Source organism: Triticum urartu, chromosome 2A, assembly GCF_056163025.1.
Source record: "Triticum urartu cultivar PI428250 chromosome 2A, HENAU_Tu73, whole genome shotgun sequence".
Classification (NCBI taxonomy): domain Eukaryota; kingdom Viridiplantae; phylum Streptophyta; class Magnoliopsida; order Poales; family Poaceae; genus Triticum; species Triticum urartu.
Window position 1 is genome coordinate 145,866,307 of NC_141874.1, and position 13,864 is coordinate 145,880,170.

General features: G+C 47.5%; 1 protein-coding gene and 1 pseudogene across 1 annotated transcript; both read right to left on the reverse strand.

The window, feature by feature from the left end:
* Positions 1-4,328: 4,328 nt before the first annotated feature.
* LOC147984318 (uncharacterized) lies at positions 4,329-7,808 on the reverse strand (annotated as a pseudogene).
* A 2,273-nt stretch (positions 7,809-10,081) lies between these two features.
* LOC125536374 (thaumatin-like protein 1) lies at positions 10,082-12,334 on the reverse strand. The gene is made up of 3 exons (XM_048699582.2): positions 11,980-12,334; positions 11,153-11,858; positions 10,082-10,874 (listed from the first exon to the last, which is right to left on the reverse strand). Exons 1-3 carry the CDS (start codon positions 12,032-12,034, stop codon positions 10,538-10,540), a joined length of 1,098 nt encoding a protein of 365 aa, XP_048555539.1. The 5' UTR covers positions 12,035-12,334; the 3' UTR covers positions 10,082-10,537.
* Between the last annotated feature and the right edge of the window lie 1,530 nt (positions 12,335-13,864).

The window sequence follows — 13,864 nt, forward strand, 5'->3', positions numbered from 1 at the left end:
CTGCTTTGTTTGATTCTGTTGCCAGGGGCGGATACCGGATTATGCCTGTGGACATCCTTGCCTACTGGAACGCTCACGCTGCTGCAGAAGCTGCACAGGCACCTCCACAGTGGGATCAGTGGATGCCCGCTCCTCAGCAGTGGGATGAATGGATGTCTGGTCCTCGGGATCCATACTACCCTCTAGGCTACTGATTCACTACCAAGTTAGGCTAAAAGCCTAAGCTTGGGGGAGTATGTGTTTCTCACCGACATTATATTCATGTTCACATATCATTCTATCTGTTGTTGTTCACACCTTTTCATTGTATCATCCATGCTTAGATTTATTTTTCTTGCTTTCTTCTTGTGTGTTTGAAAAACTTCAGAAAAACCAAAAAAAATAGTTGTAGTAATTTACTTTCTATGCATGCTTAGCAGTAGCACTAAAAAGAAAATCCAAAAAGATTTCCTTGCTCTTCTTTTGCTTGTTGGGAGCTTTCCCGTGTAAATAGTTTTTCTCGTTTTTGCTTATTATTTGCTTGTTGAAGAAAAAACCAAAAACTCCAAAAATATTTCAGTGTGTTTCTCTGAAATTCTTTTCTTTTACTCGAGTTGTACCGAGGAGAAGACCATGATGAAAATGTTGAGTGGCTCTCCTATGAATAACTGTTGAACTAATAAGAGCCCATTTTACCTTGTCTTCTCCTGTTGAATAAAATGTTTTGCAGATTCCAGCTTAGCCCATGGCACTCTTGCGCTATTATTATTTTCATATCATTCGATCATGCAAGTGAAAGGCAATAATGACGACATCCGATGAACTGGCCATGGCAAAGAGAAACTGGTATGGACTCGACTTGTCTTGTCTGTGTAAATATGTTTAACCTAGTGCCCATGATTCAGCCCATTATGATTAAACATGTTTGCAATGACAATTAGAGATTATAGTTTCTCATGCCATGCATAAGTAGCTGGGAGTGGATAATGATTGATCTTGGATATCAACATAGTGTTAAAATGATTGTGATGTAGTATGACGATATGGTATCCTCCTCTGAATGTTCGAGTGGCTTGACTTGATACATGTTCATGCATGTGGTTGAATCAAAACCAACATAGCCTCTATAATGTTTATGTTCATGGTGTTCATATCTACTCATGCTAGTGTCCAATGTTACTTATGCATAATGCCTGGTTATGATTGCTGTTGCTCTCTAGCTGGCCGCTTCCCAATCTTAAATTGCTAGCCTTCTCCTGTACTAAGTGGGGATTCTGCTTGTACATCAAAAACCTTGAACCCAGAGTTATTCTAGATGAGTCCACCATACCTACCTATATACGGTATTACCCTGCCGTCCTAAGTAAATTTGCATGTGCCATCTCTAAAAACTTCTAAAAAAATTATCCGTTTTGTGTGCCCGGATCATTCATGGAACGAAAGGAGGTGGTCGATATCTTCCGTGCTAAGCATGTTATCCTCATGTCGAGTGTTTATTCACTCGCCATCGCATGAGGAAATGGGCGGCAATAGGGATGCCCAGTCCCAAACTGTAAAACACAAAATGAGTTCATCTCTTACATAATCAAACAAAAACTCCCAATGGAGTCAAAACCTTTACTTTCCGCTTGGGAACCGCCACTAGCGTGCTTAGCATAGAAGATGTTGATAACTGATGGTCGTGAAGTGAATAAGAAGGGTGCATGCAGTGGCAGATCCAGGAATTAAGAATTAGGGCGGCCAAATGACTCAAACTTTGGATAACAGGGGCCAAACCATACTAATACATGTATTTTTTATCTAAATAATGCACTGTTTATGTACTAACTAGTTGTAAATCAGTCAACTTAGGGGGGCCAGGGCCCCTACTGGCCCCCCTGTCTCCGCCACTGGGTGCATGTCCCAAAATATCATTTATCTCTGTTTTCAAAAATTGAGCTCTGGCACCTCTGCAAATCACTGCTTCCCTTTGCGAAGGGACTTTCTGTTTACTTTTATGTTGTGTCATCACCCTCTATAAACAAGCGCCAGAAACCGAGTAGAGCACGGCGGTCATGATTTATGCATTGTGTATAGCTAATGTTGGGTGCATCATGACTGGATCTTTTCTACCATGAATTACAATGTTTAGTCGCTGCTTGAACTTCAGAGGTGCTCTGCATTTATGTTTTGTGGTCTCAGAAAGGGCTAGCGAGATACCATTATTGTCATATTATATCATGGTTGTTTTGACAATGTGTTATTGTTTGAGATATATTATTGTTGCTCGCTAGCTGATTATGTCATTGATATGAATCATTATAATCTTTAAGAGTTATTGTTGACGTGGTTAGTTATAATGTTGGCTGAAAACCTGGGTGTTGTTTAAGCTTATTTATGCAAACAAGAGCAAAAGAGTTCGTAAAAGTTTTTCTTTCTCACTTTTAGTTTATCAACTGAATTGCTTGAGGACAAGCAAAGGTTTAAGCTTGGGGGAGTTCATACATCTCCAACGTATCTACTTTTTCTCACGCTTTTCCTCTAGTTTTGGACTCTAATTTGCATGATTTGAATGAAACTAACCCCGGACTGACGTTATTTTCAGCAGAACTACCATGGTGTTGTTTTCGTGCAGAAATAAAAGTTCTCGGAATGGAACGAAACTTTTTGAGGATTTTTTTATACCAATACTAAGAATTTCTGGACTCAAGACCCACCTGAGAGGGGCCCCTGGGTGGGCACAACCCACCAGGGCGCGCCCCCCTCTCCTGGCGCGCCCAGGTGGGTTGTACCCACCTGGTGGCCCCGCTGATGACCCCCCTGAAACTATAAATTCACATTATTCCGGAAAAAAAAATCAGGGAGAAAGAATTATCACGATCCATGAGACGGAGCCGCCGCCAAGCCCTTTCTTCCTCGGGAGGGCAGATCTAGAGTCCGTTTGGGGCTCCGGAGAGGGGGATCTTCGATCTTCGTCATCACCAACCTATCTCCGTCGCCAATTCCATGATGCACCCCACCGGGAGTGAGTAATTCCTTCGTAGGCTCGCTGGTCGGTGAGGAGTTGGATGAGATTCATCATGTAATCGAGTTAGTTTTGTTAGGGCCTGATCCCTAGTATCCACTATGTTCTTAGATTGATGTTGTTATGACTTTGCCATGCTTAATGCTTGTCACTTTGGGCCCGGGTGCCATGATTTCAGATCTGAACCATTTATGAATTCATCATTATATCCATGTTTTAGATCCGATCTTGCAAGTTATAGTCACCTACTACAGTTATGATCCGGCAACCCCGGAGTGACAACAACCGGGCCCACTCCCGGTGATGACCATAGTTTGAGGAGTTCATGTATTCACTATGTGTTAATGCTTTGTTCCGGTTCTCTATTAAAAGGAGGCCTTAATATCCCTTAGTTTCCAATATGGACCCCGCTGCCACGGGAGGGTAGGACAAAAGATGTCATGCAAGTTCTTTTAATAAAGCACGTATGACTATTTACAAAATACAAGCCTACATTATATCGATGAACTGGAGCTAGTGTCGTATCGCCCTAGGTTATAACTGCCACATGATGAATATTATCCAACAAGTCACCGATCCAATGCCTACGAATTTATCCTTATTGATCTTGTTGTGTTACTATTGCTATCATCACTGTTACACTTGCTATAAATTACTGCTACCACTGTTACTATTACCGTTGTTACTGTCACTACTATCAAAACTATCAAACTACTTTGCTACCGATCATATTGTTGCAGATAATAAATCTCCAGGTGTGATTGAATTGACAACTCAGCTGCTAATACCTTCAAATATTCTTTGGCCCCCCTTGTGTCGAATCTATAAATTTGGGTTGAATATTCTACCCTCGAAAACTGTTGTGATCCCCTATACTTGTGGGTTATCAGTTGTTTGATATGTACCAACTCATTCAAAGGACCATTAAGAAATGCACTTTTCACATCTATTTGTTGCAACTTAAAATCATGATGAGATGCATAAGCAAGCAACATGCGAATAGATTCAAGATGAGCGACGGGGGCAAAGGTTTCACCGTAGTCAATGCCCTCGACTTGGGAGTAGCCTTGTGCCACCAATCTTGCCTTGTTTCGAACAACCACACCATTCGCATCTTGCTTGTTCTTGAAGATCCATTTGGTTCCAATGACATTGTGTTCCTCCATTGGCCTTGTCACTAATTCCCAAACTTGGTTGCGCTCGAAGTTGTTGAGTTCATCATGCATGGCTTCAAGCCAATCCTCATCATTGAGCGCCTCATGTACCTTTTGGGGTTCAACACATGAAACAAACGCGTGATGCTCACAAAAGTTTGACAATTGTTTATGAGTAATTACCCCTCTTCTCAAGCTTCCAAGCACATTCTCCATGACATGTTGACGCTCGAGCTTGGAAGCCACCTTAGCGGCGCGGCGCTCCAAGAGTTCCTCAATGGGAACTTGAGGATCATCATCTTGTTCATCTTGAGCACCGTCCTGAGCTTGCCCTTGATCTTCAGAATCCTCTTGATCTTAAGCTTTCTCGGCATCATGAACTTGATATTGCGCATCACTTGGTGCAACACCATCATCATGAGGTTGATCTTGCCCTTGATCTTGTTCACTTGGTTGAGGGTCTTCACTTTGTTCTTCGGAAGTGTGTGGGTCTTGTTGGTGATGGCTCCACTCGAGTAGAGAATTGTCCTTATCCTTCGGCCACAAGGGGTTCCTCAATGGGGAGAATTTGACCAATCCCCATTATTCTTATGGCTTGAGGAGGAATTTCATCACCTACTCCCTCCGTTCCAAATTACTCGTCGCTGAAATGGATGTATCTAGAACTAAAATACTTCTAGATACATTCATACCTGCGACAAGTAATTCGGAACGGAGGGAGTACATCACAAAGACCACTTTGCTCCACTTGGGAGCCATTTTTTTCATCAAACTCCACGTTACACGTCTCCTCAATGAGTCTGGTGGACTTGTTGAGGACACGGTAAGCATGAGAGTTTGTAGCATAACCAACAAATATGCCCTCTTGAGCTCTAGGTTCAAATTTAGACAAATGAACACCTTTATTGAGAATGAAACACTTACACCCGAACAACCGAAAGTACTTGAGGTTGGGCTTGTTACCGGTAAGTATCTCATATGGAGTCTTGTTCAAGCCTTTGCGAAGGTAGAGCCGATTGGATGCATGCCATGCGGTGTTGATGGCTTCGGCCAAAAAGTTGTACGGAGATTTGAATTCCGCCATCATGGTCCTTGCCGCATCCATCAACGTCCAGTTATTCCTCTTCGCCACACCATTTTGTTGAGGGGTATAGGGTGTGGCATATTGGTGCTTGATCCCCTCGTCACTAAGAAACTCATCCAAGGTGTAGTTCTTGAACTCGGTGCCATTGTCACTTCTAATCATCAATATCTTTGCTTCATGTTGGCGTTGAGCTTCATTTGCAAATTTGATGACAGTTTGTTGAGTCTCAGTCTTCCTCTTGAAGAAGTATACCCATGTATATCTTGAGTAGTCATCCACAATCACCAAGCAATACTTTCTTCCACCAAGAATATCAAAGGATGGAGGACCAAAGAGATCCATGTGAAGGAGCTCAAAGGGCCTCTTCGAGTAGATGATAGTCGAGGGTTGGTGGGTTGTCTCATGTAACTTTCCTTCGATACAAGCACTACAAGCACGATCTTTGGCAAAACTCACGTTTGTTAGTCCATGGACGTGATCCCCTTTGAGGAGACTTTGCAAAGATCTCATATTGACATGGGAAAGTCGGCGATGCCAAAGCCAACCCACATCTAGCCATTAGGCAAGTCACGGTCTTAGTGGGTTGCTCCGAAAATTTCACCACATAGAGACCGTTCTTGACATGCCCAACAAAGGCTACTTTAAGAGTCTTGCTCCACAAAAGGGCCACGGTATCAATATCAAAGAATGTTGCAAAGCCCATAAGTGCAAGTTGACAAACGGAAAGTAAATTGCATGCAAGGGACTCAACAAGCATGACCTTCTCAATAGATAAATCTTGAGAGATGAACACCTTGCCAAGTCCCAATACCTTAGATGTTGAAGCATCACCGAATTGGACATGGGTGGGCATAGATGGAATTGGATGCACATCCACCACCAAGTCCTTGCTCCCGGTCATATGATTTGTTGCTCCACTATCGAGCAACCATGACACCCTACTGGAAGCAAACTCCTACAAGAGATTAATGCTTGGATCTAGGTACCCATTTTCTAATGGGTCCTTTGATGTTAGTAACAAGGGTCTTAGGAACCCAAATAGACCATCCAATGTACACATAAGAAGAGCCAACAAGTTTGGCATAAACATGATATCACGAGCACGACACAAAACATAGGAGGGGTTAAAGTCGTCGGCTTGTTGGTAGGGGCAGTTTTGCCCTTCTTGGCATTACCACCCAAAACCTTGTTTTTCTTCTTCTCATGAGTGCTCTCACCCACCTTGATAAAGGTTTCCTTGAGCGGGAGAGGTTGCTTGGTCTTGTTCTTCTTTTTCTTCTTTGACTTGGGTACAAACCCAAGTCCTTCCTTTTGATTACTCAAAAGGTCATTGAGGTCCTTCTCGCCTTGTATGCATGTCACAAGGCCCTTCTCAAGTTGCTCTTTCAACTTGGCATTTTCCTCCACAAGATGCACATGCTCACAACAAGGGTTAGTAGCATGGGCATTATCAATTAGGACGAAAGGGGGACACGTGGAAATCTCCTTGGTTAGCTTAACTTGGAGTTTATCAAGAGACTCCTTGAGAGAAGCATGAACACCCTCAAGACCTTGTGAGCCTTGTCAAGTGTATCAAACTCTTCCTTGAGTCTATCATGGCCATCCCCGAGTGCAACTTTCTCGGATTTAAGCACACGAGTAAGAACAATAGCATGATCAAGATATTTTTGTAATTTAGCATGATCAACGTTGTGTGACTCCTCAAGAGTCAAATGAAGACCTCGCTCTTCCTCCAGAGCAATGGAAAGATCCGCAATCTCATCGGCATAGTCATGACTATGCCCCTCCAACTTGGAGATAGTATCCTCATGAGACTCAATGATATCATTGGCCTCACCAAGTTGTTTCAAGCGAGCAACAAAGTGCTTCTTGGATTCACCTTTGAGCTTACTCACGAACTTGGTAAACTCATTCTCATCAAAATTCACCATCTCACTATCGTCAACACAATCTAACAATGAAGGAGTATTAGTGATAGTGGTTTTGATGTTTGAGGTTACCTTGTTGATACCTTTGGCCATGAGACACTTGGCAATGGTGTTCTCGTTGGGGTGTCGAAGAGAGACACCTTGGAGGGGGAAGATGTGGCAATGGCCACGGTTGCTGTTGCCATTCCTTCACCACTTGTATCTTCATCATCATCATCGGAGGCGTACTCTTCATGTGCCACCAAGCCCTTTGGAGGTATCTTCTGTGTGAAGTTGTTCTTGCTTGGGAAAGACTTGGCTTTGTCTTTGCGAATGAGTTTGCCACCATTTCCTTCCCTCTTCCGATAAGGGCACTCCGCTACAAAGTGACTCACATTGCCGCAATTGTAGCAAGTCCTCACACGTTGCTTGCTCTTTGATCCACTTGAGTTGTTCTTGGTGAAGTTGGGCCTTGAGTTCCTCTTGTTGCCCCAAAATTGCCTTGATGCAAGAGCCATGTGCTCATGGTAAGCATATTTGGTGTCCTCGGGGCAACTCTCCTCTTCATCCTCCTCTTCTTCTTCCGGAATGGTCTTGGACTTCAAGGCAAGAGTGGGTGAGCTTTTCTTTGACCGGACATGAGCAAGAGCATTGTCGGCAGTCTTGTTCATGATGTTCATGGCAATGAGCTCATCCAACACTTCACTTGAGGTTAAGGTGTGGAAGTCCGGCCTTTGACGAATCACGGAGGACATGGCCTTGTTGAAAGGCATGATGGCCTTTAGAAACTTGCGCTTGATCCAATTGTCATCTGTATCCTTGCTCCCATGGTCTTGGAGAGCAACCGCAAGAGTAGTCACCCTCTGATAGAGATCATGCGGATCCTCGTCTTCTAGCATCACGAATTCATCGGCCTCATCAAGGACCACTTCAAAGTTGGACCATTGGATGCTTGAGCTTCCCTTATACAAAGATATGATGTGTTCCCAACAATCCTTTGCACGAGTGAAGGGACGCAAGTGTGATAGATTTTCGGGAGGAACCGCATCTTGAAGGATGAACAAGGTGGAGTGGTTGTATTGATTGTCCACTTCTTCTCTTGGGGTGAGGTTGTTTGGATCATGCGGGTAGAGGCCTTTCCCAATGATTCTCCAAAGGTTTGTTGAGCTATGATTCAAATGAGACTTGATGCGAAAAACTCAATTAGCAAAATCACCCTTAATAAGCTTAGGAGGAGGACCAAGATGGTTAATGCGCGGTGTAGGGACCGGTCCTCCATAGAACGGGGAGGGGGAACTGAGGCAAAGGTTCCCGTCCCATTCTTGTCATGAGGGGAAGAGGTTTGAGTACCTTTAGTCGCTTCCTTGCTGGAATTGGCCTCCGACTCCGATGCGGTGGGATTAACCACAAGCAATGGATCGGGAGTAGCTTTCAACCCCTCAAGCAATTCTTTAAACACGGATTTGACCTCGGTCATCATAGACATCTTAAGTGAAGCCATGGCTTCATTTAAGTCGTCTCGAGTGATCGAAGTCAACTCCACGGCCTCGGGCACTTCCTCCTCGGTGTCAACCATACTCTTCGGGTGGTGAAACCCTTAATAAAGAGACGAGGCTTTGATACCAATTGAAAGGATCGATATGGTTGACTAGAGGGGGGGTGAATAGGCAACTACCATTTTTTAGCTTTTCTTCACAAATTAGGTATAGCAACAAATAGGTTGTCTAGATATGCAACTATGTGAGCAACCTATATGATGCTAACAACAACTACAACAAGTGCAAGCAAAGGACACAACACAAGTAAAGCTTACACAAAGTAAAGGTATGAAATAACCACAAGTGGAGCCGGTGGAGACGAGTATGTGTTACCGAAGTTCTTTCCCTTTAAGGGGAAGTACGTCTCCGTTGGAGCGGTGTGGAGGCACAATGCTCCCCAAGAAGCCACTAGGGTCACCGTATTCTCCTCACGCCCTCACACAACGCGAGTTGCCGTGATTCCACTAGTGGTGCCCTTGAAGGCGGCGACCGAACCTTTACAAACAAGGTTGGGGCAATCTCCAAAACTTAATTGGAGACTCCCAACAACACCATGAAGCTTCACCATAATGGAACGTGGCTCCGAGGTGACCTCAACCATCTAGGGTGCTCAAACACCCAAGAGTTACAAGTTCGACAAGGGATTAGTGGGAGGAATCAAATTTCTCTTGGTGGAAGTGTAGATCGGGGCCTTCTCAACCAATTCCTAAAAAATCAACAAGTTTGATTGGCTAGGAAGAGAGATCGGGCGAAAATGAGCTTTTGGAGCAACAATGGAGTTATGGTAGGAAGAGGTAGGTCTTCTTGGAGAAGAAGACCCCCTTTTATAGTGGGGGACACAATCCAACCGTTATCCCCGTGCTCAGCCCGCAGCGCGCGATACTATCGCTTGCCGCAGTGGTACTACCGCTGGGACCGTGCACAACAGCTTACAAGAGCACAGGGAAGGGATAAAAGGGAGAAAGCCACGAGCGGTACTGGCAGCTATGGTAGGTGCGGTACTACCGCTCCTACTGCCGCTGCTCGGATGGGCCTAGATGGGGTCAGCGGTAGTAAGTCAGAGGGACTACCGCTGAACCCGACACGAGAAACCAGAGGCCCGAATCAAGGCGGTAGTACAGCGGTACTAACGCTGCCGACCGCGGTACTGCCACTGGCTACAACCAGAGCCACTCCAGCACAACGGAAGGACACTCCAAAGACGCGGGAAAGAGCTAGGGGTGCAAGGGAGTTGTGTACGTGTTGATTCCACCCAAACCTTTTTCGATACGGATCCCCTCTTGATATTACGGTATATCCTACGACTCAAGTCCATCGAAAATGAAACGAGGAAAAAACACCGTCTTCTCTTTTAAACACCGGAGATAGAAATTGTCTCTGCCAAATAAAGAAATGTCCTGAAATGCTCAATGCACACGATTAAACCGCAACATCAATCACCAAAACCACTTAAGGAGAAATAAGCCCTAACAGTTATGCATTTTGGCACTGAAGTACATCAGAATGTGCTTTAGCTAAATACACTGGAAATTGCTCGAATCAAATTTTGGCTGATTTTTCAAAGCTGATTCGAATAGCTTTTTGTTTCAAAAAAGGCTGTATCTGGTCCTGAAACTGAAACAAACACCCGCCTAAGTGTCCCTGCGTTGTCTCGGTTAGGGATGGCCGTCGGCAGCCTTGGCCGAGTTACAATGCTACTTATACCGGAGCTGAACTAAGCTAAAACATCGGTTTAACCAACAATCTACGTACAACAAAATCCCATCAACACGGAATGTTACAATGGTTTTCTCCGAATCTAACCCTACAACCAATCTCTCTTTTCACCCGTACACATTGCACCGATCAATCAGTGCTCCGCCGACCTCCATCTATCGCAGCAGATGGAGCGCGAGCAGTACCAATGGCGCGGCGACTAGCCGCCCGGAGGCTGCCGCTGCCGCTGCCGCGCCCGTCGCGTCGCCGGTGGCCATGTTGGCGAGCCAGGCGTCGCTGCTGGTGCCCCCGAGGATCACGCCCTGCCCCTGGATGCTGCCGCCACCACCAGTCCCGGCCTCGCCGCCCATCGGCATCGGCATGCTGTCCTGGTTGGCGTCCGTGAACGTCATCCCCGGCATCATCGCCGGCGTATCCGTCACAGGCACCGTCGTCGGCGTGGGGGTCGTTTGCGTCGGTGTTGTGGCCGCCGGCACCGTGGTCGACTTCTGGCTGCTCGTGTGACAAAAGGACAGAACAGGGGCACATGGTGAGGTCACGGGAATGGCGGAAACAGTAAACCAAACGCACATAACGGCGAAAAAAGCTCGTCTTTTATGCCCACCCTGCTCTGCTGCTAAGCTAAAATATCTTGCCAGATTCAGATCTGCAGATCTCTTCCTATCATTTTCCATTTTAATCACTAATCTCCCTTGGCAAGGCAAGAACCAACCAGATCGGGACTTGGAGGGCGTCAGTGGAGGAGTGATGGCACTGAGACTGAGACTGACCTCGGGGTGGCGCCGGGGCAGAAGGTGACGGTGTAGTCGGGGCCGCCGGCGCAGGTGAAGGTGGAGGTGGGGTCGTCGAAGGCGTAGCTGTAGGAGCGCGGGCAGGCCATCTTGAACACCTGCGAGTAGGACGTCGGCCGGCACGTCCCGGGGTTGGCGTAGGCGCCGCTGCAGCAGTACTCGGGCCGCCCGAACGCGTCGCACGCGCTCCGGCAGGCCGCGCCGCCGCCGGACCGGAGCTCGGCGGGGCACATCGCGTTCAGGTCCGCCGCGCACCCCGCCGAAGCGCAGGACCCGGCGGTCGACGCGCCGCCGGGGCGCTCCCCGGAGGACGGCTCCACCAGCACCGGCAGGTTGTACCCGTCCACCAGGCTGACGTCGTAGAAGTCCAGCCCGCCCGTGCCGTCGAGCGTGAACTCGGCCAGCGTCGCTGGGGGCGCCGCGCCGGCCCCGGCGCACTCGGCCGTGCCGGAGCCGCAGTCGCCGGTGGCGCAGACGAGCCGCCCCGTGGCGCCGTCCTGCGCGCATCCGGTGCGGGCCCAGAGGCGGCCGGACCAGGCCGAGGGCGCCGGCACAGCGCGCGACGCGCCCGGCGGGAGCTCGAACCCCGTGGTGCCGAGCCGAGCCGTGCCGGCGTTGGACAGGACGCCCGGCCACACCGTGTCGGCGCACCGGTTGACGAACGTGAACATCGCCGCCTCCCCCTCTGCACACCACCAAGAAACACAGCGCGCCGCGTCAGCTCGCCCGCCATTACCCTACCGAAACTCACTCACACCAAGCAAAGAAGAAACCAGGAAGCATCGATTTACCACAAATCTATTTACCTCTCCATGAAATCAGAAGGAGCACAATGACGGCGATGCATCCCGGCAGCCCCATCGAGGATAGCTGCTAGTAGACGCAATGCAGAGCTCGGTGGCAAGCGCGTGCAATGTCAGGACAGAGCAGCGCACCAACTGCTCGGTACTCACTCTCACTCTTCGGCAACTGGTAATGGTGTGTGGTAGCGTGACAGTTTGGTTGATTTGGAGGAGATGGAGAAAGACGAGGGGAATGGGCGCGCAGGAAAGAGAGGGGGAAAGGATAGGGGAGGGGGAATCTTTAGTGTGGCTCCCGATGAACTTCTTTACTTTAGCCTTTGTTTGGGTACCCCGGTGCCGGTGGCATCGAGCATGGGCACACGTACGGTAAATTCTATTCTGCTTGGGCTGGCTCGCGAAACTGCTGCCCACCGTGAAAGATGATTTTTCTCTATCTCTACTACCGTTAAACAAGCAAACATTTTCTTCTCTAAACACACCCTGCTAACGTACACATAACTACATAGGATAGTTAGAGCCTCATGATTATGCCTATTCATTTAGATCTAGCTGTCCAAATAACAACTCACCGTCATCAAAAGTACGGTTAGCAATTTGCAGGGGCGGACGAAAACTCTGCCATCCGCACCCGCACCCGCATTTGTTAGGCGACAGAAAAAAAGGCACAATATATACGGGAAACAACCCGTCCGCTCCACACGAGCGAGCTGTTGGGCGGTGGCGGCCGGCTTCGTCGCACGGTGGGTCGCCTGGGATGCGTCGATGCGACGGTCACAGGCAGCAGCGGGTCGCCCAGGATGCACCGATCGCGGGCAGTGGCGGGTCCCAACCGATGGTTGTGGGTCAAGCCGGGGCAGCGGCGCATCTTCGGTAGATGACGAGAGGGCAGGAGAAGGAGAGGCCTGGCGGCGGCCGAGGAGATGCTTGCCGACGAGCGGGCTCCAGCGGCCACCTGGCTCTCAGAGTTGGATCAGGGCGCTAGGGTTTCCCCGCCGTCGACTCACATGCCACAACAGTCAGGGGTGACGCGAAGATAGCAGTCTGACGGTGATGGCGGTAGCAGGTTCAAGATCTGGCGCCCTCTTCTCCTCTACGCCCACAAAAAACAGCTAGTTGGATGAATTTTTTCTTGGAGGAGCACATGCACATATGGAAACTGCAGCCGTCGGCTTGCTTGATCCAACAGGCATGGGAACACAATCGATTTGATGACCAAGTGTGTGTTGTCCATAGAAGCGGGCTCCCCTACCCAGGCCCTCCTCTGCAAGGCCAGTTGGGTATGTTTGATTTCTTTAGTACATGCAATGACAACCACCATTATTCATGATATATTCTGAAGATAGAATATTAGCAGTGCAACATCTTTGTTGGTTTAATCAAATACTTCAGCCAGCTTCAATTTTTAGCCTGCTCGGTCATTTTGGATTGTTTAGTTTCTGTTTTGGGTGCATGTCTTCAATAGAACAATAAAGTAATTTCAGGTGCTAAAATAAACACTAAAGGCTACTTCCTCATGGCGACTACATGTGTAGAAAGATGATCCCAATGGAGGAGATCCCGACTATCCATGTGAAGCCGGGGTGGAAGAAGGGCACGAAGTTTTTCTGGTACAGTTATGTGTTTCAAAAAGTTATTTGGGGTGTAATTTTTATATTATCACTAAGTCTATGAAGTTATATTTCCAAATATTTCACTTTTGGCATAAGCTGAGGCACCATTTATTTTAAAATATTTTCTGAAGTAAAATTTGTGAATAAACTGCATGATGTTTCAAGTGTGTGAATTGCACTTAATAAGATAACAAGGTGCATGATATGAATGGTTGTGGCTTATGGGGTCAGTCGGGGAGGCGGCGACGACTGGGAGCAGCGACACATCGGCAAACTGC

Bases quoted from the DNA above. Each gene is read 5' to 3' on its own strand.
- LOC125536374 (XM_048699582.2), bottom strand. From the start codon at position 12,034: ATGGGGCTGCCGGGATGCATCGCCGTCATTGTGCTCCTTCTGATTTCA. The intron at 11,859-11,979 runs GTAAATAGATTT...GGTGGTGTGCAG, and splicing joins CCTTCTGATTTCATGGAGAG to AGGGGGAGGCGGCGATGTTC. The intron at 10,875-11,152 runs GTCAGTCTCAGT...TCACACGAGCAG, and splicing joins TGCCCCGGCGCCACCCCGAG to CCAGAAGTCGACCACGGTGC.